Source organism: Diaphorina citri, unplaced genomic scaffold (assembly GCF_000475195.1).
Source record: "Diaphorina citri unplaced genomic scaffold, Diaci psyllid genome assembly version 1.1 scaffold175, whole genome shotgun sequence".
NCBI lineage: Eukaryota > Metazoa > Arthropoda > Insecta > Hemiptera > Psyllidae > Diaphorina > Diaphorina citri.
The window spans coordinates 140246-167997 of NW_007377612.1; the positions used below are offsets into that span (position 1 = coordinate 140246).

At 33.9% G+C, this 27752-nt stretch overlaps 2 protein-coding genes across 10 annotated transcripts in view; both read left to right on the forward strand.

The window, feature by feature from the left end:
• Positions 1–7773, forward strand: part of LOC103505448 (G-protein coupled receptor moody-like) — a 29796-nt gene extending 22023 nt beyond the window's left edge. For 5 of the 6 annotated variants that reach the window (XM_017442423.2, XM_026820780.1, XM_017442422.2 and 2 more), the window contains 3 exons: positions 1579–1763; positions 6535–6702; positions 7465–7773. In XM_017442423.2, the coding sequence (XP_017297912.1) occupies positions 1579–1763; positions 6535–6702; positions 7465–7631 (520 nt within the window). In that variant the 3' untranslated portion in view covers positions 7632–7773. The remainder of the gene's footprint in view (positions 1–1578; positions 1764–6534; positions 6703–7464) is intronic. The other variant, XM_017442424.2, reaches the window with a different exon arrangement.
• Positions 7774–14183: 6410 nt separating this feature from the next.
• On the forward strand, positions 14184–27740 carry LOC103505449 (IDLSRF-like peptide). Of its 4 annotated transcripts, none has more exons than XM_026820785.1 (5): positions 14207–14269; positions 14403–14491; positions 24014–24145; positions 26394–26546; positions 26863–27740. In XM_026820785.1, the coding sequence occupies exons 1-5, from the start codon at positions 14253–14255 to the stop codon at positions 27054–27056; spliced, it is 585 nt and encodes a 194-aa protein (XP_026676586.1). In that variant the 5' UTR covers positions 14207–14252; the 3' UTR covers positions 27057–27740. The 4 variants fall into 4 exon arrangements, with proteins under 4 accessions (XP_026676587.1, XP_026676585.1, XP_026676586.1 ...); XM_026820783.1 differs by having other exon boundaries at positions 14209–14269; positions 23999–24145; XM_026820786.1 differs by lacking the exon at positions 14403–14491 and having other exon boundaries at positions 14184–14358.
• Positions 27741–27752: the final 12 nt, after the last annotated feature.

Consider the following 27752-nt stretch of genomic DNA (forward strand, 5'->3'; position numbering starts at 1 on the left):
CATCAGTCATAAGGACCAAGCTTACCAAAAGGGGTTTTCCGTAAAATTAAGTTAATACGATTTTTACTCTCGATTTATATCGAAAATTATGGTTACCTTCACTTTGGGAGTCTAGGATCTACCTACTACGAAATTCAAGAAGCATTGGTCATATTCACCTACCTACTTATTTTACAGCAACACAGATTAAAATAATTTTATTCAGAGCAGATATTAGGTATATTCATAGAAACTTGAGTGTAAAGGTTACCATCCATAATAATACGAGTAGGTATAGTTTGTATCTATTTATACCTTTACCCTCAACCGTAGTGAAACGAAATGTTCAATTTCATCTGGACAAGTGTGAAACCCCTTTTCTCATTAAGGTCGGCAGCAGTTGAACATAAAATTCTACAACCTAGTATTGGAAAATGGAAAATAATTATACTGGAACCTCAAAACAATTTAATTTTATTCAATATCCCTTTTACAATTTGGCCAACCAGTTCAATTTTCGAGTCCTCGTAAATTTAATGACTCAATTTTAAAATACAATACAAATGGCCTTTTGGCTATCCAGCGTAGTATTTGGCAATAATAATAAATGTTAATGTGTCGCTGTGTGCCCTTTGGTCAGGGCTGATTCTAAGACCGAGATATCATGATTGGAGATTCAATTTACTTCTTAGGTACAATCGTCTAATACCCTAGGGTTCTAACGAGAATTTGTAATGCTAATATCGTGGGTAAAATTTGTATGAACGCCTGATTTCTACTTTAGATATGCAATGTGCTATAAATATTTCTCTTCCGTAACTTCTCATCCTACTTCTTAGGTACAATCGTCTAATACCCTAGGGCCCTAGGGTTCTAACGAGAATTTGTAATACTGATATCGTGGGTAAAATTTGTATGAACGCCTGATTTCTACTTTAGATATGCAATGTGCTATAAATATTTCTCTTCCGTAACTTCTCATCTCCGCAAGTTTTAGAATGCAAGTACCTATGTCCGATAAAGTACAAGGTGCTATTAACTAGGTTTATTTTAAATTACTTTTGTATTAGTAAATAAATTAAATTCCTTTAGACCTCCCTTTATAAACAGACCTGTTGTATGTCCGATAAAATAATACCTATTAACTAGGTTTATTTTAAATTACTTTTGTATTAGTAAATAAATTAAATTCCTTTAGACCTCCCTTTATAAACAGACCTGTTGTAAACCGGAAAACAAATATAGTGACTAACAAACTCTAATTAGTCAATGAAAATTCCGTTGGTGCCAGATTTCTCTGTTCCCAAAAGTACAAGTTGTGTTTATTTTGAAACTTTGAATTCATTTGTCCATGCTAAATGTCATGTTTTATTTCAGTTCTGAAAAACGATTACGGAGGCACACCTCAAAAATCCAGAGCAAAAAAGATCAGAAAGAGCTAAAAGCCAAAAGGAATGATATGCGAATCACCAAAATGGTGCTAGTAATTTTCCTGTCTTGGTGCCAGATTTCTCTGTTCCCAAAAGTACAAGTTGTGTTTATTTTGAAACTTTGAATTCATTTGTCCATGCTCTCTATAAATGTCATGTTTTATTTCAGTTCTGAAAAACGATTACGGAGGCACACCTCGAAAATCCAGAGCAAAAAAGATCAGAAAGAGCTAAAAGCCAAAAGGAATGATATGCGAATCACCAAAATGGTGCTAGTAATTTTCCTGTCATTCCTAACATGTTACCTGCCCATCACAGTCGTCAAGACAGTTGATTCCGAAGTTCATTTTCCTGGTAAGTATTATAAACGTATATTTCTGAGTTCCAATGTTTTTAAAAAGGTACCAGAAAAAAAAAGGACGATCAACTTTTCTACCATAATAATGTTATTATTCTATTTATATACATATCAGGCTGTAAACTTGTAAGTACACACAATTATTTTTAATTTTTTCATCGTTGGTAACGTAGGCTTGTATGTAATTTCCATTTTATACCAAGCTTGACACAAAATATTTAATTATAGGGGTCAGTAAAATGCAATGATTTATTACACTTTGTAGTGCAACCTTTTTGAATGCAATTATAACTTTATAACCTACCTAGCTTTGATTGTGTTACATATCCCCGGTTTTTTGTAGCAAAATAGGTAGGTATATATAATTTCTGTGAAAGTATGATGTAAACTCAGGTGTCCTAGATTAAGTACCGTGATCGATTTTGTAATTTTATTCCTTCTAAAAAAAGTTAATCATTTTGTAAACTTTGCAAAGCATTGTTGAGACGGTTCATGTGGAAGTAAACAAAATTGATGTACGCGATTAAGTATAAACTTGTAAGTACACACAATTATTTTTAATTTTTTCATTGTTGGTAACGTAGGCTTGTATGTAATTTCCATTTTATACCAAGCTTGACACAAAATATTTAGTTATAGGGGTCAGTAAAATGCAATGATTTATTACACTTTGTAGTGCAATCTTTTTGAATGCAATTATAACTTTATAACCTACCTAGCTTTGATTGTGTTACATTTCCCCGGTTTTTTGTAGCAAAATAGGTAGGTATATATAATTTCTATGAAAGTATGATGTAAACTCAGGTGTCCTAGATTAAGTACCGTGATCGATTTTGTAATTTTATTCCTTCTAAAAAAAAGTTAATCATTTTGTAAACTTTGCAAAGCATTGTTGAGACGGTTCATGTGGAAGTAAACAAAATTGATGTACGCGATTAAGTGTCAGAACAATGGCGTGTACGAGTGTTTCTAGAACTTCATATGTTCTGAGAACACTGATGGTAAGGACTGAATATGAGATGGCACAGAAAATTAAACGCCTGTGTGAGTGTGATTCATATTGGTGGTACTGTTGATGTTTGTTCGCTGTATCCGCGGTTAGTTCGCGATATCCGCGGTTAGATCGCGGTATCCGCGGTTGTTCGCGATATCCGCGGTTTGTTCGCGGTATCCGCGGTGAGTTCGCGGTATCCGCGGTTAGTTCGTGGTATCCGCTGTTAGTTCGCGATATCCGCGGTTAGTTCGCGGCATCCGCGGTATCCAAGACTAGAGCCCGTTCTCCCTTGATTCCCAATATAATGTTTAAGTCACCCATCACTTCCTCGGCGTAGCTTAACATAGGTAACGCTAAAACCGGTCTTAAAATAACGACTGAAGTGTTATCTAAAACTTTCTCGCTTTGAGTTCATAGGTCGTCGCGACAAATTTCAAGATCAGAGCTCATTTGTGTGAGAAAATGTGAAAAAAATCCCCCAAAAACCAGTTTTCTCGGTTTTTTGGCTTTATGGTTTTTAGGACAAAATTTGCACCACCATTTTCGTGTTCCTGATAAAAAGACCTTTAATTTGATATATAGGTCGACCAGGTTTGGACAAGTCCTTCTATGGGAACAGACAGACAGACACACACAAAGACGATACCGAAGCGAATACAATAGCCCGTTCACAATACCTTTTTTTTTATTACTATCGTAATAATAAAGGAAGGACGGGCTAAAAATGGTTATAAAGATCGGTGATCGTACTGTAGGTAAACACTCGGTGCGTGGATAAAATGAGATATTTGGAAAATCTTACAATCCACCAAAAACTGTGACACTAAAGGCAGGAACACACTAACATTACGTCACGTTACTTGAACAGACAGACGACACCGAAGCGAATACAATAGTCCGTCCCTTATACCTTTTTATTACTATTGTAATAATAAAGGAAGGAGGGACTAAAAAGGAGGAAGAGAAGAATAAGACGAAGAAGAAGGAGGAGGAGGAATAAAATAAATATTAGCAGCACACAGCGGAAAATCCCATCATACTCGTAATAATGTATACGTACTTGTATAGGGTACCTTCGAAGCGAATACAATAGTTCGTCCCTTATACCTTTTTACTACTATTGTAATAATAAAGGAAGGACGGACTAAAAAGGAGGAAGAGAAGAAGAAGACGAAGAAGAAGAAGGAGGAGGAATAAAATAAATATTAGCAGCACACAGCGGAAAATCCCATCATACTCGTAATAATGTATACGTACTTGTATAGGGTACCTATAGCAAATTTGCATTCAACCTGCATCAGAGTTCCACCAGAACTGCGGCCCTGTCGCAGAAAGTTTATGGAAAAGAAAAAGAGAGATCAGTTTTTCTTTTGAAATGTAAACTTTAGGGTATTCCATTGTGATTGGAAGATGAAAGAAAAGGCTGACGTGAATAGTTTCCAAGTTTTGTTAAATGAATAATGCTAATATTTGCTACACTCTGAAAGCGAAGTTAACCCGTCATATCGGTGTGTGAAATAATATCTTCAACTGGAAATAATAGACAGATTTCGCAACGCATTTTTTTTGGGGATCGTGACGATGCTCGACGAGTTTTGGTTTCTGCGCATGACACACATTTTGTTTCGAACTTTATGCCTGGCCAAAACGCTCATCCGATTGCTATGAAACTTTGTGAACTTATTGCTTGCACTCCCGTGAACGCCCAGCAAGACCACTAAATGGATGAGTGACATGAACGGCCATGCCTTAAGGGTTTACTAGCAGAAAGCGATGGATTTCGGCTAGTTAATAATGATAATAAATTATCATAATAAAAAAATCTACGAATGTTGACTCGAATTTCATCATCAAATTGTAGACTCCATTTCCAAATGTTTAAAATTCCCCGTTTATTTTCACCCTCCTTCTCGTCCCCCGATAAAGTTGTTATCTTGTCCTCTTTATAACCCTTCTTGTAGAGTTTAGGATTCATTGACAAATGTCATTGCCTTCTCGTCCCCCGATAAAGTTGTTATCTTGTCCTCTTTATAACCCTTCTTGTAGAGTTTAGGATTCATTGACAAATGTCATTGCCTCTGAAATTAAAACTTTTAATTCTTGGCCTGCTCCATTTCTTTTCAAAAAAGAGTTCATATAAATTATTTCAGAAGAAAAAAAAAACTTAGGTATTTAATTCAATTTATTTCAATTTTGTCTGTCTTTTTCCAAGAAGGAATAAATCAAAAGGCATCATTTGACATTTATTTCATAATAAATAAATAATCCAATTATATTTCCTTGTAGACAGCATAATTGTTTTAGACTTTAGGAAACGAAAAAGTTTTCGCGTGCAGAGTTGCAGACTTCCGGATTTCATTTTGTTTTTCGTGCAAGAGAAAATAAATTAAAATTGTTTTAAAAATGTTAAACAGATAAAACAAATACTATTTACTTTTATTTAAAATTATATAAATAATAATACTTGTATGTCTACCTAGTAAAGATATAGGAAAGATAAAATAGAGAGTTCAGATGTTGAGAGAAAAGCAAAAACTAAAACCGAGAGACAAAGTGTAAGTGGCTCCAAAAGCACGAGATGTAAATGGAAAATACGATTGTGCGAGCAAATAGCCCAGAAAAGAGCAATTAATTACTGATATAGAACTGACCTTAACTTAAGCCCTATTATATATCCGTGGCAGATACATAACTATTTATGTGGTCACTAGGTCAGAACAAAACACATAAAACTAAAATGTTTTCTATTTTCTCTACTTTTTAGCCCGTCCTTCCTTTATTATTACGATAGTATAAGGGACGGGCTATTGTATTCGCTTCGGTTCAATAAGTTTCTGTATTTCTTTCTCTTTACATAATCATTATAATTTCTAAACCTATTGTTTTCCTTGTAATGATTCTTTTCCATATCGATTAACCACATTCCTATTTCTTTTTTACTTCTTTGATTTCCCGAAAAGTTACTATTTCGCGGCACTGATTTAGGATTACTACTTTGCGGGAAAAAATGGGGATAATATTCCTACTCTATTAAAGGCCAACACCTGAATTTGACATTACTTGTAACTTGTCAAGTCCACGAGTTCAAACCTATTAAACCACCACTAGATTACTTTAAACTCAAATATCCTGCTGGTTATCCTCTTATATGCCCCGTGAAATAAAATATTCGATTGCCTACCCTTTTGCGAAAAAACTCAAGTTGATTCAAATATCCTGCTGGTTATCCTCTTATATGCCCCGTGAAATAAAATATTCGATTGCCTACCCTTTTGCGAAAAAACTCAAGTTGATTTACGTATCCAAAGTTGAATTTTAGTTCAGGGATCAAAGGGAAAAAGGAGTTTTCAACTTAATTAAAAATGGTCTATTATATCAAACGCAAACCGTGTTTAGAATAAGGAATGGTCATTTTAGTTCGGTATATTTTGATGATCATACGTATTATTGATATTTTATGCTATGATGTTTGTTGATAAAGAAAGTGCCTTCAAAGGAGCAAGCAATACCTGAACGGATGGTCTCTTCCTCTCTTACGTTACTGAAGACGATATTGATCGTATCAAACCTGTCATCACATAAATTACTTTCTATAAACACATAAATTACCTTCCATAAATAGGCGTAAGCAATGGCGGAGGATAAAACCTCCCATGATAATACAATAACTTGTTTATTCTGTCCCGATGATACTGAATAGCCCCTTTGCCCTGTGTCTTGTATTGTAGACCCCTAACAGCAAATATTAACCGCATTTCTGTTTCTGATTTCAGGGCTTCATGTCATATCGTACATATTCCTATACCTGTCAGCATGTATTAACCCTATCATATATGTCATTATGAACAAACAGTATCGTGTCGCCTACAAAACTGTCCTCATGTGCGAGAAAAATCGACTGCTTTCGTCCATACGACGGAGTGGAACTCAAAGTAAAGATGGTAAGAACAATGAATATAAACTAAAGTCGACCAAATTCGATTAGTTATTTCTCAAAAGGCATACTCTTTCACCTACTTAGGGTAGCAGATGCCATACAGCTTTTTTAATATTGCAGAGACCTCATCTGGAATTCAAAAATTTTGCGTCTCCCGAAATGAGCTGCTTTGAGGTCTCAAATTTTACAATTATTAGGTCATAAATTTCAAGTAGAAACGCACTTGCATATTTATTAGCTCTTACAATACACTACGACGTAAGTAAGCGGAAAAATAATGTGCTAGGCTTTCTCCAACAGAAGGGACTAAAAATACAGCTACTGCAGATAGAGACATTAGAATGAACATTTGTCTGCAGGAAACGACTGCACAGGAATATTGCAAAAATGATAAAAGCAAACTGATAAGGCTTCTATTTGAAAATATTATTGGGTCTCTCCAGACATGAGTTTTCTCTATTATTTCTTATTGCGCCAGACAGAGAATTTACATATAATTATAATGAAATAAAATACCTATATAATAAAATAAAATACATAAATGCATATTTTTAATTTCTTTGCAGATATTTTTGAGTCTAAATGTTACTATTCTTTTGATTTCCATACTTGTAAAATATCATTTTGTGTTTATCAAGAAGGACACATCCACTATTTATGATGTGCATATATTGTATAATTAGGGGTATTTTCAGGCGATCATACAATTTAAGAACTAATTTTAATAAGCCTCAAAGTAAAGCTCTCTTATTTTTTTCTTTTTCAGCAATAAAATCCACAGATCAGTATTACGATCAAGTGGATACCAAAACCGTATTTTCAACCGTACCTTGCTCCATTCCAATGGATAGACTTGATCTCTCGGATGCTGTGTTTCAGGAAGACCCCGGAAACGAATCAAATGGTCTCCCGAATCAACAATCAACATCCTAGTCATTCAACATCGTACCTGGGTTATAGACTTTTTTCTTTTCTCATAAGTTTACAAATCCATTCACAAGGAATTTTTCTTCTTTGCTATGAACCACGAATAAACATAATTTCAGTCTAATTAACAGTTTTTTTAGACAAAAAATGTTAATTAGACATGTAGGTGTTTATTGAAAATTAAACTTATTTGGTGATGTAGAGTGGACCCGTAAAAAGTGTTTAACGGTGATTTAATTACTTTATTAAATTTGTTGTAAAAGGGTGAAACCACGCTGCTAATATTGGGAACTGTCGTCGCTTATCAGTAATGCTTTGAATACGCTGAGTACCCTTAGAGATCAAAATTGTTATTAACGAATGCATTTGAATTTTACATAATAATTATTTATTACTTTGATTTTTAAATTAATTTGATGAGACTACCATCACCAAATCACCATGTATCCTGTACCTTCTGTATAAATTATTTTCGGGGCTTAGAAGAAAAAGGATTTCTTTCCCCCGTCTCTATACCGAAACCAGGTTTTAATTAAATATTTGAATAACAAAAAGATAGCAAACATTGACAAACGTTAGTGCAAACCATCCCTAAACATTATTCCCATTTGATATTCTGTTTCTTGTTTTCTTCTCTGTTAAAATACTCCTTGTTTACCACATAATCGTTTATATTTACATTGTAATATATCAGTCCGCCTTTGTACATTATACCTACATGGAAATTTTTTTGTACATAAACATACGTCATTATCTTGACGAATATGCATGAACACAAATTGTGCGTTGCTCTTTGAATTCTTCTCTCTTCTCTGTGTTCAACTTTTCAGAATAGCCTGGAATTAGTAAGGTCAATGACAGTCATTATAAGCTATACGTGAACTAATAATTTCTATGTACTTAAGTACTTCTTCAAATATTGCTAGGTATTTCATTTCAAATATTGCATTATAAGCTATTTCAAATTTTTACTTAAGTAGGTGTATTTATACTTCAGCGATTAGGAAGCAACAAAGTTCTGAATATTACTTTGAAGCTATCAACAAAATGTGATACTTTGAATGCAAATTTTCACAAAACTGTGTCAAAAAGTTTCTAAGGAAATTTGGGGCTATTTTCCGCCCAAAATTAACACATTTTAAACAATAAACTTGGTACCTACTTTGAAATGGGTGACTGATAATTACTCCTTATAATCACGTTATTATTACGAACAGATTTTGCTTACCTATTTCTAACTTTTCGAAAAAACCAAGGACTACCTAGTATTTTTTTTCTGTTTAGTTAAAATTTCAGTTTTCAGCTGATAATTGTCCTACTTTACGACCGTGATGAGTATTATCATTGTAGACTTTCTAATTTCAAAAATATTTCCCTCTCTAAAAAGTGATAAAAACTTTTATTTCAGACCAAAACTAAAATTTATTTTTAATGTCTTGCGACATTAGTGAGCGCTTTCGAATTAAAAAGTCAAAGTACCTAAGCAATAACTAGCAAAAGTTTCGAGCCGAGATTTGAGATTGCCTGAAATCTAGACCTTTCGATGTAAAAACAGTATGGATGTAATAATTTGTTTTTGTTAAAGAAATAAAAAACAATAATCAGGCTGTTCTTCATGCCATAAACGCACATTTTGATATGGCAAGCTAACACATTGCATAACTAATTAGTTTTCAGGCGCCCATACAAATAGAGGCAGGTAGCCTTCTTATTTTCATTCAGTTTACCTACCGATTTATCTAGATCTAGAGTTTCTAGAGAGTCGTTTTCATAGGCGGTTCTTGCCTAAATTTTTGGGGGGGCTTGATTTTGAAGGTACACCTTCAAAATTTTGATTTAGCGTTATGTAAAAAATCTTAGGCGGTTCTTGCCTAAATTTTTGGGGGGGCTTGATTTTGAAGGTACACCTTCAAAATTTTGATTTAGCGTTATGTAAAAAATCTGGTGTGAACATCACACGACTTTCCTTATCCTATTGAATGATGCTTATTTGAGTATTATTTTAATTTTACCCGAACTTTTACCATATCTCTAACCGTTTAGTCGGTATAGCTGAAAAGAAAACCGCCAAAAAACGGTCGAAATCCGTCCAAAAGCGGTCAAAATACCGCCAAGCGCAGCACCTATCTTAACTAGCTTAACTATCTTTTCTGTTGCATCCTTGTCTCATTTGTGAACTACATACCAAATTTCAAGTCTCTAGCTCATACCGTTCCCGAGATATTGTTAAACTAGACCGAAAACCGCCAAAAAGCGGTAAAATGCCGCCAACCAATGCACCGATCTTAACCAAAAGTTTCGTGTCGCATCCTTATCACATTTGACAGCTACATACCAAATTTCAAGTCGCTAGCTCTTACCGTTCTCGAGATATTTTGTTTACAGACAGACAGACAGACACACAGATACACACGGACCAATGGCTGAAACTTTGGATTTAGGCTCCAGGGACCTCAAAACGTGTTTTGGCACTAAAAACTGACCATCGAAATTTTGACCCGATTACATTACTTTCCTTCCCCTTCCTATAGGATAAGGAAAGTACAAATGGATTAATCGCATAAGTATTACTTTTTACTGAAGCTACTGACCGTAAAATAGCGTTACCCTCCCTTTTGGGCTCTTACCTTAGACTTGGCCTCGTCAAAACCCTTCCTCAGTTCAATCTGGACTCGCTGCAACTCATTCTTCTTGTAGTGAGGCTGTTTCACTCGCTATCTTCTTGTAGCGAGGCTGTTTCACTCGCTATCGAAGCGTATCGCTACTCACCTTAGACTTGGCCTCGTCAAAACCCTTCCTCAGTTCAATCTGGACTCGCTGCAACTCATTCTTCTTGTAGTGAGGCTGTTTCACTCGCTATCTTCTTGTAGCGAGGCTGTTTCACTCGCTATCGAAGCGAATCGCTACTCACCTTAGACTTGGCCTCGTCAAAACCCTTCCTCAGTTCAATCTGGACTCGCTGCAACTCATTCTTCTTGTAGTGAGGCTGTTTCACTCGCTATCTTCTTGTAGCGAGGCTGATAGGATTTCCCTGAAATATAGGGAAAAACCCCGATTTTTGGAGTTGATATAATGGAGATTGATATAACCGAGGTTCTACTGTACAATATTTTCAGAAAAATAACAATTATCATAGGGGATTTAATAATGTACTGAACCGAATTGAATTTTCGATGTCAAAACAGTATGGATATAATAATTTGTTTTTGTTAAAGAAATAAAAAACAATAATCAGGCTGTTCTTCATGCCATAAACGCACATTTTGATATGGCAAGCTAACACATTGCATAACTAATTAGTTTTCAGGCGCCCATACAATTAGAGGCAGGTAGCCTTCTTATTTTCATTCAGTTTACCTACCGATTTAGGTATCTAGATCTAGAGTTTCTAGAGAGTCGTTTTAGGAATGATTGTCCCCCTTGTAATTTATAAGGTGCTGAAATTTTTGGTTCATACAAAAAAATCTTATTGTTACCTACCTACTACCGATGTGAAAGTAGAAAAAAAAACTATTAATAATTTACCTATTTATTCGACCCATTGGACAGGAGTTAGTAAATTGTCGTTTTAGGAATGATTGTCCCCCTTGTAATTTATAAGGTGCTGAAATTTTTGGTTCATACAAAAAAAATCTTATTGTGACCTACCTACTACCGATGTGAAAGTAGAAAAAAAAACTATTAATAATTTACCTATTTATTCGACCCATTGGACAGGAGTTAGTAAATTTTGTACGTTTTTAAGCTCAAAATTATATGAATAAAATGCCCCTTAGTTTTAGAGAGCTATGCAATTCCTGCTCATTTTTGCTTCTCGAGTAAGAAGCGGAGAGTTTGTTTGCCGCTGAGATTTGAATTTTTTCCAAGGAAATTCAATTTTTCCCCATTTCTTTTCTTTGAAAGTAGGTAATTATTTTTAACTCAAGATAAAGTTAAATTATTTGGAACGTACCACCAAGTTTTTTTATTTTTTGTCATCTCCTAAATTTCATATACCTATCAATGTGTATGCCTTTGAACTCTGGAAAATTTCCAGAGTTTAATATTATTCAAAGTCCTTTTTTACCTTCAGAGACCACACAGAATTGGTACCTAAGAGGAGTTTGGGATTAACCTGATTCCTGACAATTTGAAAATTCACTCCCTTTCTTTCATAGGTACAGAAGGCACAGGTTATAAAATAACAAGCAGGGTCCGTCCCTCCGGGAATTTTTTAGCCCGTAGTGATTACAGAAAATCAGTACCTATGTACCTGCCTAATTTGTTTGGAGATTTGAATTTTTTTCCAAGGAAATTCAATTTTTCCCCATTTCGTTCCTTTGAAAGTAGGTAATTATTTTTAACTCAAGATAAAGTTAAATTATTTGGAACGTACCACCAAGTTTTTTATTTTTTGTCATCTCCTAAATTTCATATATCAATGTGTATGCCTTTGAACTCTGGAAAATTTCCAGAGTTTAATATTATTCAAAGTCCTCTTTTACCTTCAGAGTCCACACAGAATTAGTACCTAAGAGGAGTTTGGGATTAACCTGATTCCTGACAATTTGAAAATTCACTCCCTTCCTTCCATAGGTACAGAAGGCACAGGTTATAAAATAAAAAGCTAGAAACGGTCCTACCCTACAAAAAAAAAAAAAAAAAAAAAAAAAAAAAAAAAAAAAAAAACCTTTTGAGCAAAAAATCGTATTAATTTTAATTTTTAATAGACCTTATTTTTTTATGATAATTTTTTTTAGGTACGTACCTAATGGGTAATTAGTACAGTAGAACCTCGATTATATCAACTAATTAGGACCGAGGGTAGTTGATAAAATCGAGATTCTGTATAGAAGTTGATATAATCGAAAGCAAAAAATGGTATTAATTTTAATTTTTAATAGACCTTATTTTTTTATGATAATTTTTTTAGGTACGTACCTAATGGGTAATAAGTACAGTAGAACCTCGATTATATCAACTAATTAGGACCGAGGGTAGTTGATAAAATCGAGATTCTGTATAGAAGTTGATATAATCGAAATTCCCTTGAAAACAATGAAAATAGGGCCAAATTTAGTGGTACAAAAGAACAAAATAGGGAAGAAATACCCTTTTATTTTTAAATTAAATAAAAAAAAAACTAAGAAACAAACAAAAAACACATCTACGATATTGTTTTCTTCGTCATTAGTCTCATTATTTGAACACTTTTGATGATCTGTTCCTCTGATAGAGTAGGATTTCCCTGAAATATAGGGGAAAACCCCGATTTTTGGAGTTGGTATAATGGAGGTTGATATAACCGAGGTTCTACTGTACAATATTTTCAGAAAAATAACAATTATCATAGGGGATTTAATAATGTACTGAACCGAATTGAATTTGAGACCACTATAATTTCAAGAGCCCTAGGACCCTCGTAAAAAGTTTACCCTACTAAACTGAGCTGGTGTAAAGTAAAACTAGTGTAAAGTGGAACAGAAGGGTAGCTCATTTCATTTACGATCATCTGGGGTGAAGAATGTCGGAATAGTTTGACATAAACTTTCCCTTATTCCCAAGTGATTACCTATCTGTTGAATTTTGAGACAAGCACGCTAGAAACTTCTCTAAAGTTCCATGTTTCATGGTTATGATTAAGGACAAGTTGTGGCAGACATGTTCGACATCAACTATAGATTAGGGTGCTCTCGTAAGCAATTATTCCCAAGTGATTACCTATCTGTTGAATTTTGAGACAAGCACGCTAGAAACTCCTTCAAAGTTCCATGTTTCATGGTTATGATTAAGGACAAGTTGTGGCAGACATGTTCGACATCAACTATAGATTAGGGTGCTCTCGTAAGCAGGAGGTCGCAGTTTTGAATTCCAACCTGAAATTTTATCCCCAATGTCTTCACCAAGTGGTTCTCTTTCAGCAAAATTGTCCCCATTTTTTCCCAAAGCTTTTCAAGGTAGCTACCTAGATTTCAGTATCTGTTTATATCTACTACACAACGTACACAACGAAAAACCAGGTGAGTACGGCCCAACCGGTCCTAAATGTGTTAAATACAGGCCAAGTTACGTATTTTCGCTTCCAAAACAACTTGGAATTGAATTAGAACTCGTCTTTTAGATCTGGAATGAATTTTGAATTCCAACCTGAAATTTTATCCCCAATGTCTTCACCAAGTGGTTGGTTCTCTTTCAGCAAAATTGTCCCCATTTTTTTCCCAAAGCTTTTCAAGGTAGCTACCTAGATTTCAGTATCTGTTTATATCTACTAGGTACTCTATATGTACACAACGAAAAACCAGGTGAGTACGGCCCAACCGGTCCTGAATGTGTTAAATACAGGCCAAGTTACGTATTTTCGCTTCCAAAACAACTTGGAATTGAATTAGAACTCGTCTTTTAGATCTGGAATGATACTACTGACCAATTTACTCCCGTATCTCCTTACTCTTTTTTTCCTTTACGAAAAAATATGCTTCGGAATATTATACGTAACCGAAGATGAAGCAAAAGCAGCAAAACCTATACGCGACGCATCCTGCACCGTAGCGCAAGCGTTGGTTTAATGTTGCAATAATAAGAGGTAAAACATTCTCGTACGTGTGAGAAGAATAAAACCTTTGTAGTCGAAATCCACCGAGCTAAGCAATGGCTCTATTGACGGTATATTTCTTCGTTCTTTCCTACCTCGTTTCTAATATTCATTCAATTGAACTTAGTCGATTTTATGATCACTTTAATTTCAAAAGAAATGGTAAGTTGCATGTTGTTTCGCTCAAATATTTACCATCTATTTATATATTTCTTCGTTCTTTCCTACCTCGTTTCTAATATTCATTCCATTGAACTTAGTCGATTTTATGATCACTTTAATTTCAAAAGAAATGGTAAGTTGCATGTTGTTTCGCTCAAATATTTACCGTCTATTTTCTTCTATTTAATTTAAAACAAGGCATATCTAAAAATATTTTTTAACGTACCATACTGAAAATTGTCGTATTTTTCAAAAGAGAAAATCGTTAATACTATACCCTGTTGAATGTGTTTATAAATTTGATTCAGTTATTTCCAATTTTAGTATAGTAATTTTTCTCAAATCAAATGTAGTTTTGAGTTAGTCCAATGAACAATTACGTAATCTTCTTGAACTATAGTACAAGTTGTAGGTAGGTATATAAAAACTAAATTTTCTATTACCTATATTCCTTCGTTGTTGGGAACGTCTAGGTAGAATAAGTTCGCAAGAAAAGTGTGTATTTTTATTTAGAATGACCATAAATTTTCTAAATAAAGAGAAAAAATGTGTTGTGTGAAGTACTGTTATTATAAATTTTATGGGAAAACCTACACTTTAAACTTTGTTCGTACTTAGAGGTGTTATTTTCTTATGGTATTAAAACACCGCTGGATCTATCCAATATTTTTAGGTTTCTTTGGGCTATGTTTACTTTTTAAATCAAATGTAGTTTTGAGTTAGTCCAACGAACAATTACGTAATCTTCTTGAACTATAGTACAAGTTGTAGGTATAGGTATATAAAAACTAAATTTTCTATTACCTATATTCCTTCGTTGTTGGGAACGTCTAGGTAGAATAAATTCGCAAGAAAAGTGTGTATATTTATTTAGATTTGACCATAAATTTTCTAAATAAAGAGAAAAAATCTGTTGTGTGAAGTACTGTTATTATAAATTTTTATGGGAAAACCTACACTTTAAACTTTGTTGGTACTTAGAGGTGTTATTTTCTTATGGTATTAAAACACCGCTGGATCTATCCAATATTTTTAGGTTTCTTTGGGCTATGTTTACTTTTAACCTATATATTCTACTGTAGTTTCAGCTGATTCAGCTAATTTTACGTTTTGACTGGGACTCGACCCACCAACCTACGGATCCAAAATCCACCACGCTAAACCTTGATCTTATTCCTATGATTACGAATTCGGCCCTTAGATTTCATGGTAAAGTGATCATTAGGTCAGTATAAAATGATATAGCGATCACTGATACTTTCAGCTGATTCAGCTAATTTTACGTTTTGACTGGGACTCGACCCACCAACCTACGCATCCAAAATCCACCACGCTAAACCGTGAACTTATTCCTATGATTACGAATTCGGCCCTTAGATTTCATGGTAAAGTGATCATTAGGTCAGTATAAAATGATATAGCGATCACTGATACCTACTATCAGGTCGAGAGTGTCGTTAGCACAATAGCACTCTGATTGCCCCTTGTTGTCAATTTAGCAATGTGAATTGCCATAGTAAGACGGACAACAACGTACCTATCTATCGTGTCAGCTGTCAGTTACATAATGTAAATAAAAAAGTCCATACACACTATTAATCATAATACTACCTTTTCGGATCTGAAGGATGGTGGTTTGATTCAAAGTCAAATCATATAAAATAAATTTTAATTACTTATCGTGATAGGTACCTATATGGATCTAGAAACAACACTTTTGTGACAAGGCGATTGAAATTATTATTATTTTATTTTTTATCACTATTAAAATGAGCTATGTAGCTTCGAGGTCCACCTTTTCCGCCATAGTAAGACGGACAACGACGTATCTATCGTGTCAGCTGTCAGTTACATAATGTAAATAAATAAGTCCATACACACTATTAATCATAATACTACCTTTTCGGATCTGAAAGATGGTGTTTCGATTCCAAGTCAAATCATATAAAATAAATTTTAATTACTTATCGTGATAGGTACCTATATGGATCTAGAAACAACACTTTTGTGACAAGGCGATTGAAATTATTATTATTTTATTTTTTATCACTATTAAAATGAGCTATGTAGCTTCGAGGTGCACCTTTTCCCTTTCCTTAGTAGTTAACGTTCAAAGAGTAAAAGCTTATTTTTTTCTCACCCTATTTCCTTCAGTGTAACAAGTACTGAAAGAACCTTTGTAAAAGTATCAGTCATAAAGAAAATAGTGCTCTGACCTCATTCATTTTTTCCATCGAATACGAGAAACTATTTGCACCCTTTTTTACACTCCTTTCTTTATCCTTTCTATTCTTTTCAACCTTTTTTAGAGTTACATTTAAATATCCGTTCGGTCGCTCTTTTTCCTTCCCTTCTTTTGCTCATTGTGTTTAATTTATTTTACAAAGCTTACCGGTAATAACTTGGTTGCAAGAAATAAATTGGAAACATTTCTTCATCGTTTATTTAATTGTATTTCTTTGAAATCCTGCTTTTGTATTCTCTCTTGTTACTAGTGTTCTGTTCTATTTGTTCCCCAAGTACAAACCAAACCTTTGAAGTTTGGCTTTCTGCTCGTGAACAGAAGCTCAAATTTTTATTGGAATTTCACCTTCATATATATAGCTGTTTAATCCAAATCTTGGATTTATTATGTTTAAGGAAGTGCAAAATATTTCAATTAACCTTGTCTACCAAGAAATATAAATGGATTATTGTTACTAGTGCTCTGTTCTATTTGTTCCCCAAGTATAAACCGAACCTTTGAAGTTTTGCTTTCTGCTCGTGAACAGAAGCTCAATTTTTTATTGGAATTTCACCTTCATATCTATCGCTGTTTAATCCAAGTCTTGGTTTTATTATGTTTAAGGAAGTGCAAAATATTTCAATTAACCTTATCTACCAAGAAATATAAATGGATTATTATTGTTGTTATTATTATTATTATTATTATTATTATTATTATTATTATTATTATTATTATTATTTAGCCATAACAATTCAATAGGTAAGCTTTGTGTACCATAAGGTTTGAAAGTGGCTCGTAGGTAGGTATACCCGTGTAAGAAAAGAACATATTAAAACAAACTAATAAGGAAAGAGGAATGCATTAGAATTACGATTAGTTTCTACTTCTACTACTATACTACTTCTTCTACTACTGCTACACGTACACAACCCACCCTTGTCAAAGTGTAATGTCTGCGGTGAAAACTCAAAGTTTATAATGCATACTGATGCTGATGCATGTAAATTAATTACTGTTGACACAAAACCCCAACCGCCGCGTTCGAAATTTCCTTTCACTGTTCTCATTTTGTTACTTTTAGATACCATTTGGTATTTAACTTTCTTTTCGAGTCATTTTACTTGTTCTTCATCTTCTTTGTATTCTTCTCGACATTTTTTTTCTTTTAGTTAAATAATAACAAACTCTGACACCCGTTTCATTACACACAGACATGAGTTTCATGTATACCCCATTTGTTAATCCTCCACAGTCATGCTAAAACGCTTTAAGCTCAAAAGATAACACCGACAACGCAGACATAAAAGAAAACATTATGGTCACAGCAGAATTTTTATTAAAATAAATTTCTTGTTAGAAAATTACATTTAACCTCGAGAGAGACACAGGGGAACTAATGACGAAGAAGACAGGAGAGAAAGCCTAGATCCTGGATAAGAGGAGAGATGGTAAAAAAAAGAACTGTCAGAATATTTTGTTTCACGCTTCATAAATGTTATGAACAGAAATATGACCCTTTTTTTCGGTTGTTTTTGTCTTCTCTGGCTTTTATTTAGGAATTAAAAAAAAAAAAAATAATAATAATTTTTCCGTCGTTCATTTTAATTCTAGTCTTAATTGCCCTGTAAGCCTGGCTAATGACGAAGAAGACAGGAGAGAAAGCCTAGATCCTGGATAAGGGGAGAGATTGGTAAAAAAAAGAACTGTCAGAATATTTTGTTTCACGCTTCATAAATGTTATGAACAGAAATATGACCCTTTTTTCGGTTGTTTTTGTCTTCTCTGGCTTTTATTTAGGAATTAAAAAAAAAAATTCCGTCGTTCATTTTAATTCTAGTCTTAATTGCCCTGTAAGCCTGTTATTATACAATATCGTGAGTTTGAGACACGCTACAGGTTACAGAGCTGTGACAAACATGATGATATAGGTTATTAGCTCTATTATTGTACTTATTTTCTACATATTTTCGTTCAATTTTGTTCCCTTTCTTTAAATACTGGTTTCTTTTTTTTCTCAGGTTATAATGTACCAACCAATATTTTTTCCATTTCCCATGTTTTTGGAATGTTTATGATCATAATTATCAAGGCGTACAGCAGTAGTACTTCAGGCGAAGTTCTGGTCTCAGCATAGATATTTTCTAGAATAAAATAACAGTAACCTAGGCATTACAATGCAAACAGTAAAATGTGCATTATTTCTTCATAATACCAGAAAATCTTTTGAAGTCCATTATGATTCATGTTAATGGTCAAATTTTGGTTCGCTACAGCTTACAGAGCTGTGACAAACATGATGATATAGGTTATTAGCTCTATTATTGTATTTATTTTCTACATATTTTCGTTCAATTTGGTCCCTTTCTTTAAATACTGGTTTCTTTCTTTTCTCAGGTTATAATGTACCAACCAATATTTTTTCCATTTCCCATGTTTTTGGAATGTTTATGATCATAATTATATTATCAAGGCGTACAGCAGTAGTACTTCGGGCGAAGTTCTGGTCTCAGCATGGATATTTTCTAGAATAAAATAACAGTAACCTAGGCATTACAATACAAACAGTAAAATGTGCATTATTTCTTCATAATACCAGAAAATCTTTTGAAGTCCATTATGATTCATGTTAATGGTCAAATTTTGGTTGTTTCGGAGGGTTTTCAAGCATTATGCTTTTAGGCTAAAGCCAACATTTCAACATTAAGTTATGGGCCCGTGGGTCTGTCTGTTTTATAATTGGTTAAAGTTCTGACTTTCTGCATCGGTTTTCGCAAGAGGAAAATGCTGATGGAAGTTTTGCTTCAGGAGGTTTTTTAGAAGAGCATTCAAATAGAAAAGTTAAATCTACTGTTTTTCATCCAGATCCCATGCACTTAACGTAGCTGAGATATTTTCAAATTACAAAGCCAATTAAGAAGTTTTCTGACAAGTTGGTGGAAAGGATTTCAATGTAGTTCTGAAAGGTCAAAATAATAATACTGAAAAGAAAAATACATCAGCCATTATAAAAGTACGAATGAAACTTTCCCAATTTCCTTTCTGGACTAGATATCTACCTATATAGGAGATCAAAAGTTAAATCTACTGTTTTTCATCCAGATCCCATGCACTTAACGTAGCTGAGATATTTTCACATTACAAAGCCAATTAAGAAGTTTTCTGACAAGTTGGTGGAAAGGATTTCAATGTAGTTATGAAAGGTCAAAATAATAATACTAAAAAGAAAAATACATCAGCCATTATAAAAGTACGAATGAAACTTTCCCAATTTCCTTTCTGGACTAGATATCTACCTATATATTAGATATAATTTACTGAAGGGTTGCAAATAGGTAGCAGGAAATAATTTGAGAAGAGAAGAAATCCCAGGAGGAGATTTAAAAAATAAATTGTTACCTTTACCTCTTTTTTCCCAGCTCAGGAAAAAAAAAGCTGTCCTGTACTATCTATTAGAAAAAAGAAGAAAAGAAAAGCTCTGGAAAATAGAGTCAAATAAGGCTTTTGCTGTAAAGATCAGACATTTTCCGAGGGGCTGTCCTGTATCTATTAGAAAAAAGAAGAAAAGAAAAGCTCTGGAAAATAGAGTCAAATAAGGCTTTTGCTGTAAAGATCAGACATTTTCCGAGGGAAAAAACCTGCTATTATTGAAATTCCCTATAGGTCGTGTTTTCTTTGAGATAGCAAGTTGACACAACATCTTTTTTTTTATTCTTTTCTCTGTGAAATGTCAAGTAAGGACATTTAGCGCCGATGCTGCTAATGAGAATAATAATAACTTTTAGTTCGCCTTATGCCTGGTTAGTGAGACTCTTAGATATAATCTTTGGCAGAACCTATCAGAGTTTAATGTACCTATTGTGTCTTCTGACAGGATAACAAGTTATTAATGATAGCAGTGATAGCTATCATAAACAACTTCTGCCTACACTGCTTGCCTACAGTTTAAAGGTATTCGAGATTTAAATCTGACCAAGAAACAGCTATAAAGCGTTTCCTTCCTGTAAACAAGATATACCGAAAGTTTCCTTCCGTTTTTAAGGAGGGGGCACTGGGCGGTACACAGTAGGCGACCAACAGGTGAAAGGTAGAAGGAAAATAGAACATCGCGTGACTCCGTAACATCCTGTGGAAAACTAAGACATTAGGAAAATGGGGAGGTAGGAAAATGAGATATACAGGGTGTCCCCTATGAATATCAATTTTACCTTTTTGTTCATTCCATAAAATCTAGATGTAGATAATAGGTAATTAGGTATTGATTTTATTTGATTTTTCTTCTTTCAAGCTTTACTTAAATGGCCTATTTGAGGCAAAGTTAAGAGCCTCTTCACAATTTGTTGCTATCACTGTCTTCTTTAGTCCTGAAATATTCTTATGAATTATATTTTACACTTGTAATGACGTGCATGACCGCTACTTACCTACCTACCTTCACTATGGCGGACGAGTAGCTAAAATGTATAGAATCTAAATACTGTCAAGTACTCGTATAGTTAAACTGAGAGTAGATAACTTGAAATTTTGAATTGAAAAAAATAAATAATAATAAGTATACGTAAATAAGAATTTAATAATGAAAAATCTTCAATTTTCTTTGCCAAAAACTGAGGTCGAAAATAATAATTAAAGAAGAATATAATAATGAAAAATCTTCAATTTTCTTTGCCAAAAACTGAGGTCGAATTTGAGCAAATTACAACCGGTTGATTTGTTGGTGCACCTTGTATAAAAACAGACAGCCTGCTTCTACAGCGTTAAATCAACACAGGAAGCAAGGGATGATTAATGATTCCGAATGGCCTATTTGAGGCAAAGTTAAGAGCCTCTTCACAAATTGTTGCTATCACTGTCTTCTTTAGTCCTGAAATTTATTAGTCTTATGAATTATATTTTACACTTGTAATGACGTGCATGACCGCTACTTACCTACCTACCTTCACTATGGCGGACGAGTAGCTAAAATGTATAGAATCTAAATACTGTCAAGTACTCGTATAGTTAAACTGAGAGTAGATAACTTGAAATTTTGAATTGAAAAAAATAAATAATAATAAGTATACGTAAATAAGAATTTAATAATGAAAAATCTTCAATTTTCTTTGCCAAAAACTGAGGTCGAATTTGAGCAAATTACAACCGGTCGATTTGTTGGTGCACCTTGTATAAAAACAGACAGCCTGCTTCTACAGCGTTAAATCAACACAGGAAGCAAGGGATGATTAATGATTCCCATGGTGGTGAAAATTTTACACTAAACACAACAGGAATACAAGAAGAAGCCTAGCTCAGGAACAATAACTTGTTCTTTTGTGTTCTGGTAAAAAATTTAAGTGTGTTTTTTGAGCTTTTGGAAAATGGAAGGAACTTTCAAGAAATAGTACTGATGGTTTTCTATGAGAAGGAAGACATTATACCTACTAGAGACATGGTCCTTCCTCCCTCTGAAAGATAATGCTTAGGAACAATAACTTGTTCTTTTGTGTTCTGGTAAAAAAATTAAGTGTGTTTTTTGAGCTTTTGGAAAATGGAAGGACCTTTCAAGAAATAGTACTGATGGTTTTCTATGAGAAGGAAGACATTATACCTACTAGAGACATGGTCCTTCCTCCCTCTGAAAGATAAACCAGGGACATATTAAGGAGTGCGATAGAGCTCCGCCCCGCCAAGGCGAAACACTGTAAAAGCTTATGTATTATTCCTTCTTTTTGAAACTTCTTCAATGAAAACAAACAACTCGTACATAATCGATACAGAAGGACGAAAACATAGTATGATACTTACGAAGCTATCTGTCTGTCATACCTCTCACATACACGTATGGAAAAATAATCCTCATAATACACCTAAATACAGAGGTAATAAAAAATCAATGAAAAATTACTTTACAAAATGGACGTCGCAAATAATCGCCAGGTCACTCAATTGTTGACAGTGAACTTTGCCCTATCCTCTGGAGGCTTAAGTCACGAACGGATATCCCCATTGTCCACCCTCAGCAATTATAGTGATGTGTCCCAAAACTAATCTATTGATCACTCTTCCTCTACCCCTACTACATCAATTGAGTGACATGAATGATCATTTAACACATACATACATCTGTACACCTGCCAGCATTAGTTTGAGGAAAATAGATCCTTTAATAACAAAACAATAACCAGATGGAATAAAGAATAAAATAAAATATTTTTCCCAGAAGCTTTTGAGTGGCAACTTTGTTAGATTCCTCTAGAAAGAGTAGAAAGAACAAAACAGAAGGTAATATTGCTTGATAACTGTCAATTTTCTTTCAGTTATGAAACTCACAAAAGCAACTCATCTTTAGATACATCTGTACACCTGCCAGCATTAGTTTGAGGAAAATAGATCCTTTAATAACAAAACAATAACCAGATGGAATAAAGAATAAAATAAAATATTTTTCCCAGAAGCTTTTGAGTGGCAACTTTGTTAGATTCCTCTAGAAAGAGTAGAAAGAACAAAACAGAAGGTAATATTGCTTGATAACTGTCAATTTTCTTTCAGTTATGAAACTCACAAAAGCAACTCATCTTTAGATTGGTTGATTCCGTTTATAACTTTCGTTTCCTTTTTCAGACTTTTATATTACAGCTCAGGGTCTTTCCTTCCTTATGTACCATTTGTTTGTTTTAGTTCTTATTCTGTCAGTTCTTTTTCTACACTATATGATTTTATTTTTATTGGTGAGGATGAGGTGGAGGTCCAACCATCAATTTTCTTTCTTTCTAAAATAGGAAAACTTCTTGGGGTGCTGCAGGTGTTGTTTAGTTCACAGACTCTATAGCAAATATTTTGCAATCTACTGTTGCTGATTTATTCAGCGTACTTTTGGATGAACCTGTTATTCAATGGTCCAGAACACCGAAACCGAAAGGTCCGTTCCTACTTGTCGTGAGTTTCATCCGATTTTTTTCCGAATGTCCTGTAAGCAATGTAAAATGAGAGTGTTCTCACTACGCACGACACGATCTTTTCCCGAACGACCAGTGGGAACGTTCCGTCAGTAAAATTTTTGAAGATGCTACATGATTTTATTTTTATTGGTGAGGATGAGGTGGAGCTCCAACCATCAATTTTCTTTCTTTCTAAAATAGGATAACTTCTTGGGGTGCTGCAGGTGTTGTTCAGTTCACAGACTCTGTAGCAAATATTTTGCAATCTACTGTTGCTGATTTATTCAGCGTACTTTTGGGTGAACCTGTTATTCAATGGTCCGGAACACCGAAAGGTCCGTTCCTACTTGTCGTGAGTTTCATCCGATTTTTTCCGAATGTCCTGTAAGCAATGTAATTTAAATGAGAGTGTTCTCACTACGCACGACACGATCTTTTCCCGAACGACCAGTGGGAACGTTCCGTCAGTAAAATTTTTGAAGATGCTAACGCCTCGTAGCTTTCTTTGTTGCAGAGGGGGCTTGTCACCCCTACGAGCCATTCAGATGCCCTGGAGATGGCACCTGTATATCCATTCAGTATTTGTGTGATGGAGCGCCTGACTGCCCCGACAGTTATGACGAGGATGCAAGGCTTTGCACTGCAGGTGAGTTTGGTACTTGTTCAGAAGTCACGTCAATAGAGTTGATATTTCGGTACTTTTTCAAAAAATTGCCACAAGAAGAAGCTGTCACAAATGAGCCGTGACCATTGTTATTATAGGGTTAGGTTGAACACAAAATGGAGCTTTCACAATTTGAGCAGTGACCATTGTTATTATAGGGTTAGGTAAAACACAAAAAGAAGCTTTCTTTTTCATTGTCGTAGCTTCTGAATAATTCTCGAGATTTTGTATCTTTGATCTGTTTGCAAAAAAGGGACACTGTCCTACTAAGCTGGCAGTCTAATTGTACCTAATTGTACGTTCGAATTTATTTAAATTGAATAAATTTGATTTTTTTAAAAATATTATTACCTTGCTAAAAAGTCCTTTGAAGTTTTACAAAAGTGCACAAAAATTGTTCAATAATACAGTACCAAATATAGGTACATTTTTACTGTATCTACATCAAAAAGTGAGTGAAAAAAAAAATCTCGAAATTTTTTCGCCTTTGTTCTCAATGAACTCAAATTTCCATTTTGTCGTTTGAAATAGGATCGTTCTTTTGAAACCGAACTCTTCTTGTGTGCAAATTATTTCGTGGGACCTACGTAGTGGGACAAGAAGTTGAAACACAATACCTACTTTCATTATCTATTGATTTGTAAAAGGCAGAGTGGACTATGTCCAAAAATCGACTTTCTGAGTTATCTACAATATCGTTGGAAAAGATCTACTTTTTATATTGGTTGCGAACTTGACTTTAGTGTTGTATTGAAATGAGAGCTAAAACAAAATGGCTATCTCCATTTAAACTTTGACTAGTCCTAAACTTTGACTCCATTTATCTCAAAATGCTTTTTTTGGACTTGGTCCGCTCTGCCTCTTAGCCATTCATTTATCCCACGAATCCTGCTCACATAAAATAAAAAGTAAGTAGGTAAATATTTCAATAGTTCAGTTATTTTTTTCATTGTAATTTCACTGCCCTTTATTTTCAGCTAAACGGCCGCCTGTTGAAGAGACGTCCAGTTTTTTACAATCTCTGCTAGCAAGTCATGGACCAAATTATCTGGAGAAGCTGTTTGGAAATAAGGCCAGAGATGCGTTAGCCCCCCTGGGTGGAGTTGAGAAAGTTGCCATCACCCTATCAGGTCAGTGAGATTTCTTTTCTATAGAATTTTCTTTTTCAATAAATTACTGCATGCTTGTGGAAAGAATAAGGATCAAAAAACAGAAGTATTCACTTCTATCAGTACGAAATAGACAGTGGTTTTCTTGATTGTATACAATTTCAGTTTTACACAGTTCTCTAGAGGGCAACAAGATTTTTAATTTATTTAAAGTTTACATTGAAAAAAAAAAAGAACTTTCGAGGACCAAATGCATGGTAAATGTGCTTTAGGTTCCTTACAAAAAGGGAAACAAAAAGTAACACAATTGTTTTTCTTAACATTCTTGTCTCAGAATCACAAACTATTGAAGATTTCGGAGCTGCATTGCATTTAATGAGATCAGATTTGGAACACTACATAGGTAGGTACGTAAGTAGAGAAACTATTTTTAATGAATTAGGTAATGATCATTAGTAGGTAGATAATAATACCTATATATTTATTTACTTGAAAATAATACCCAATAGATAAATGAGATTCTCTCCTTCCCCTACCTAACGGATATACACTGTGTATAAAAAAAATGTTCAATTTATGGGGGGGGGAGTTGGGAAACAGCTGAGAAATATGAAGCTGTTCAAAAGTAATTAAAATATTTTCCACCAGCAATTTAGTTGCTCATGAGATAAGGCAAGCTCGGTACTAAGACAGGGGTGACCTATTTACTGTATAAATAGCTAGAAATTTATTCCCAAATAGTTTATTTGTACCTATACGTATATTAAATATAAACTAAAATATTTTTAACCCCGATGGAAGAATTTGTACGGATTAGTTATTATTAAATGTAGCATACGTATGGATTGAGCACAGCACAGGAAAACACTATTAAATTTAACCCAATTTAAGTATTTACTCGTAGGTATACTAACTCTGGAGGAGAGGAGAAACGATTACATTCAGCCTAGGATTAATTTATTAATGAACTTGGTGTATTCTCTGGTTGGTGTATGAAGACTATCTCTTAGCCATTCATTTATCCCACGAATCCTGCTCACATAAAATAAAAACTAAGTAGGTAAATATTTCAATAGTTCAGTTATTTTTTTCATTGTAATTTCACTGCCCTTTATTTTCAGCTAAACGGCCGCCTGTTGAAGAGACGTCCAGTTTTCTACAATCTCTGCTAGCAAGTCATGGACCAAATTATCTGGAGAAGCTGTTTGGAAATAAGGCCAGAGATGCGTTAGCCCCCCTGGGTGGAGTTGAGAAAGTTGCCATCACCCTATCAGGTCAGTGAGATTTCTTTTCTATAGAATTTTCTTTTTCAATAAATTACTGCATGCTTGTGGAAAGAATAAGGATCAAAAAACAGAAGTATTCAATTCTATCAGTACGAAATAGACAGTGGTTTTCTTGATTGTATACAAATTCAGTTTTACACAGTTCTCTAGACTCTAGAGGGCAACAAGATTTTTAATTTAAGGTTTACATTGAAAAAAAAAAAGAACTTTCGAGGATTAAATGCATGGTAAATGTGCTTTAGGTTCCTTACAAAAAGGGAAACAAAAAGTAACACAACTGTTTTTCTTAACATTCTTGTCTCAGAATCACAAACTATTGAAGATTTCGGAGCTGCATTGCATTTAATGAGATCAGATTTGGAACACTTACGCGCTGTATTTATTGCTGTTGAAAATGGAGATCTAGGCATGTTGAAAAGTTTAGGTATTAAGGATTCAGAACTAGGAGACGTTAAATTTTTCCTGGAAAAACTTGTGAACACTGGATTCTTAGATTAAATTTTCATCATGGCCAAGTCATTAAAACAGATTGTATTCTGAAAATTGTAATTTTGTGATTGTATTATAAAAACCAAAATTATGTATTGTAAATTATCCAAGTAGGTACTATGTTGAGAAATGGAACAATGCGATTTGTAATTATGTCGTCAAAACATATTTAAAGTCTAAAACTCGGTAAGGACTTAATTTAGTTAGGGCTAGAACATCATACATATCAACTTTACATATCATAAATTAAGTATTTTTATTGTATATTATTTACTATTTTATGTAACTGTTAGCTATATAATTATCAAATATAAGTATTCTTTCTACAAGGTTTTGCAAGTCCTTATCTAACGTCCAATTCTTCAAATTAGTTCTTATATAGCAGTAAAATAATACCCATAGCATATTTTCCTCATATTTATTTTTTCTGGATGTTTTATTTACCTATTACCTATAACTTACGTAATATCATATGGTTCTCAATTATTTATTATTTACCTAAAATATAGCATTCTATATTATTATACTTATGTACTTTTAACCAGGATGATGCGGTTCTCAACAAAGTAGTATGTTTTTAGGGAAGGTAATATACCTACTAACTTGTATTATGAACTAATGTTCAAAATACAATATTATGTGAAGTGAATCAAAAACAAAATAATTCTTAGTAAAACGAATATTATATTTAATGTAAGCCAAAAA

Coding starts and splice junctions, on each gene's coding strand:
- LOC103505449 (XM_026820784.1), top strand. CDS start 14,253: ATGGCTCTATTGACGGTATATTTCTTCGTTCTTTCCTACCTCGTTTCT. Junction 14,359..23,998: donor CTTTAATTTCAAAAGAAATG/GTAAGTTGCATG, acceptor AACGCCTCGTAG/CTTTCTTTGTTGCAGAGGGG. Junction 26,547..26,862: donor AGTTGCCATCACCCTATCAG/GTCAGTGAGATT, acceptor TTCTTGTCTCAG/AATCACAAACTATTGAAGAT.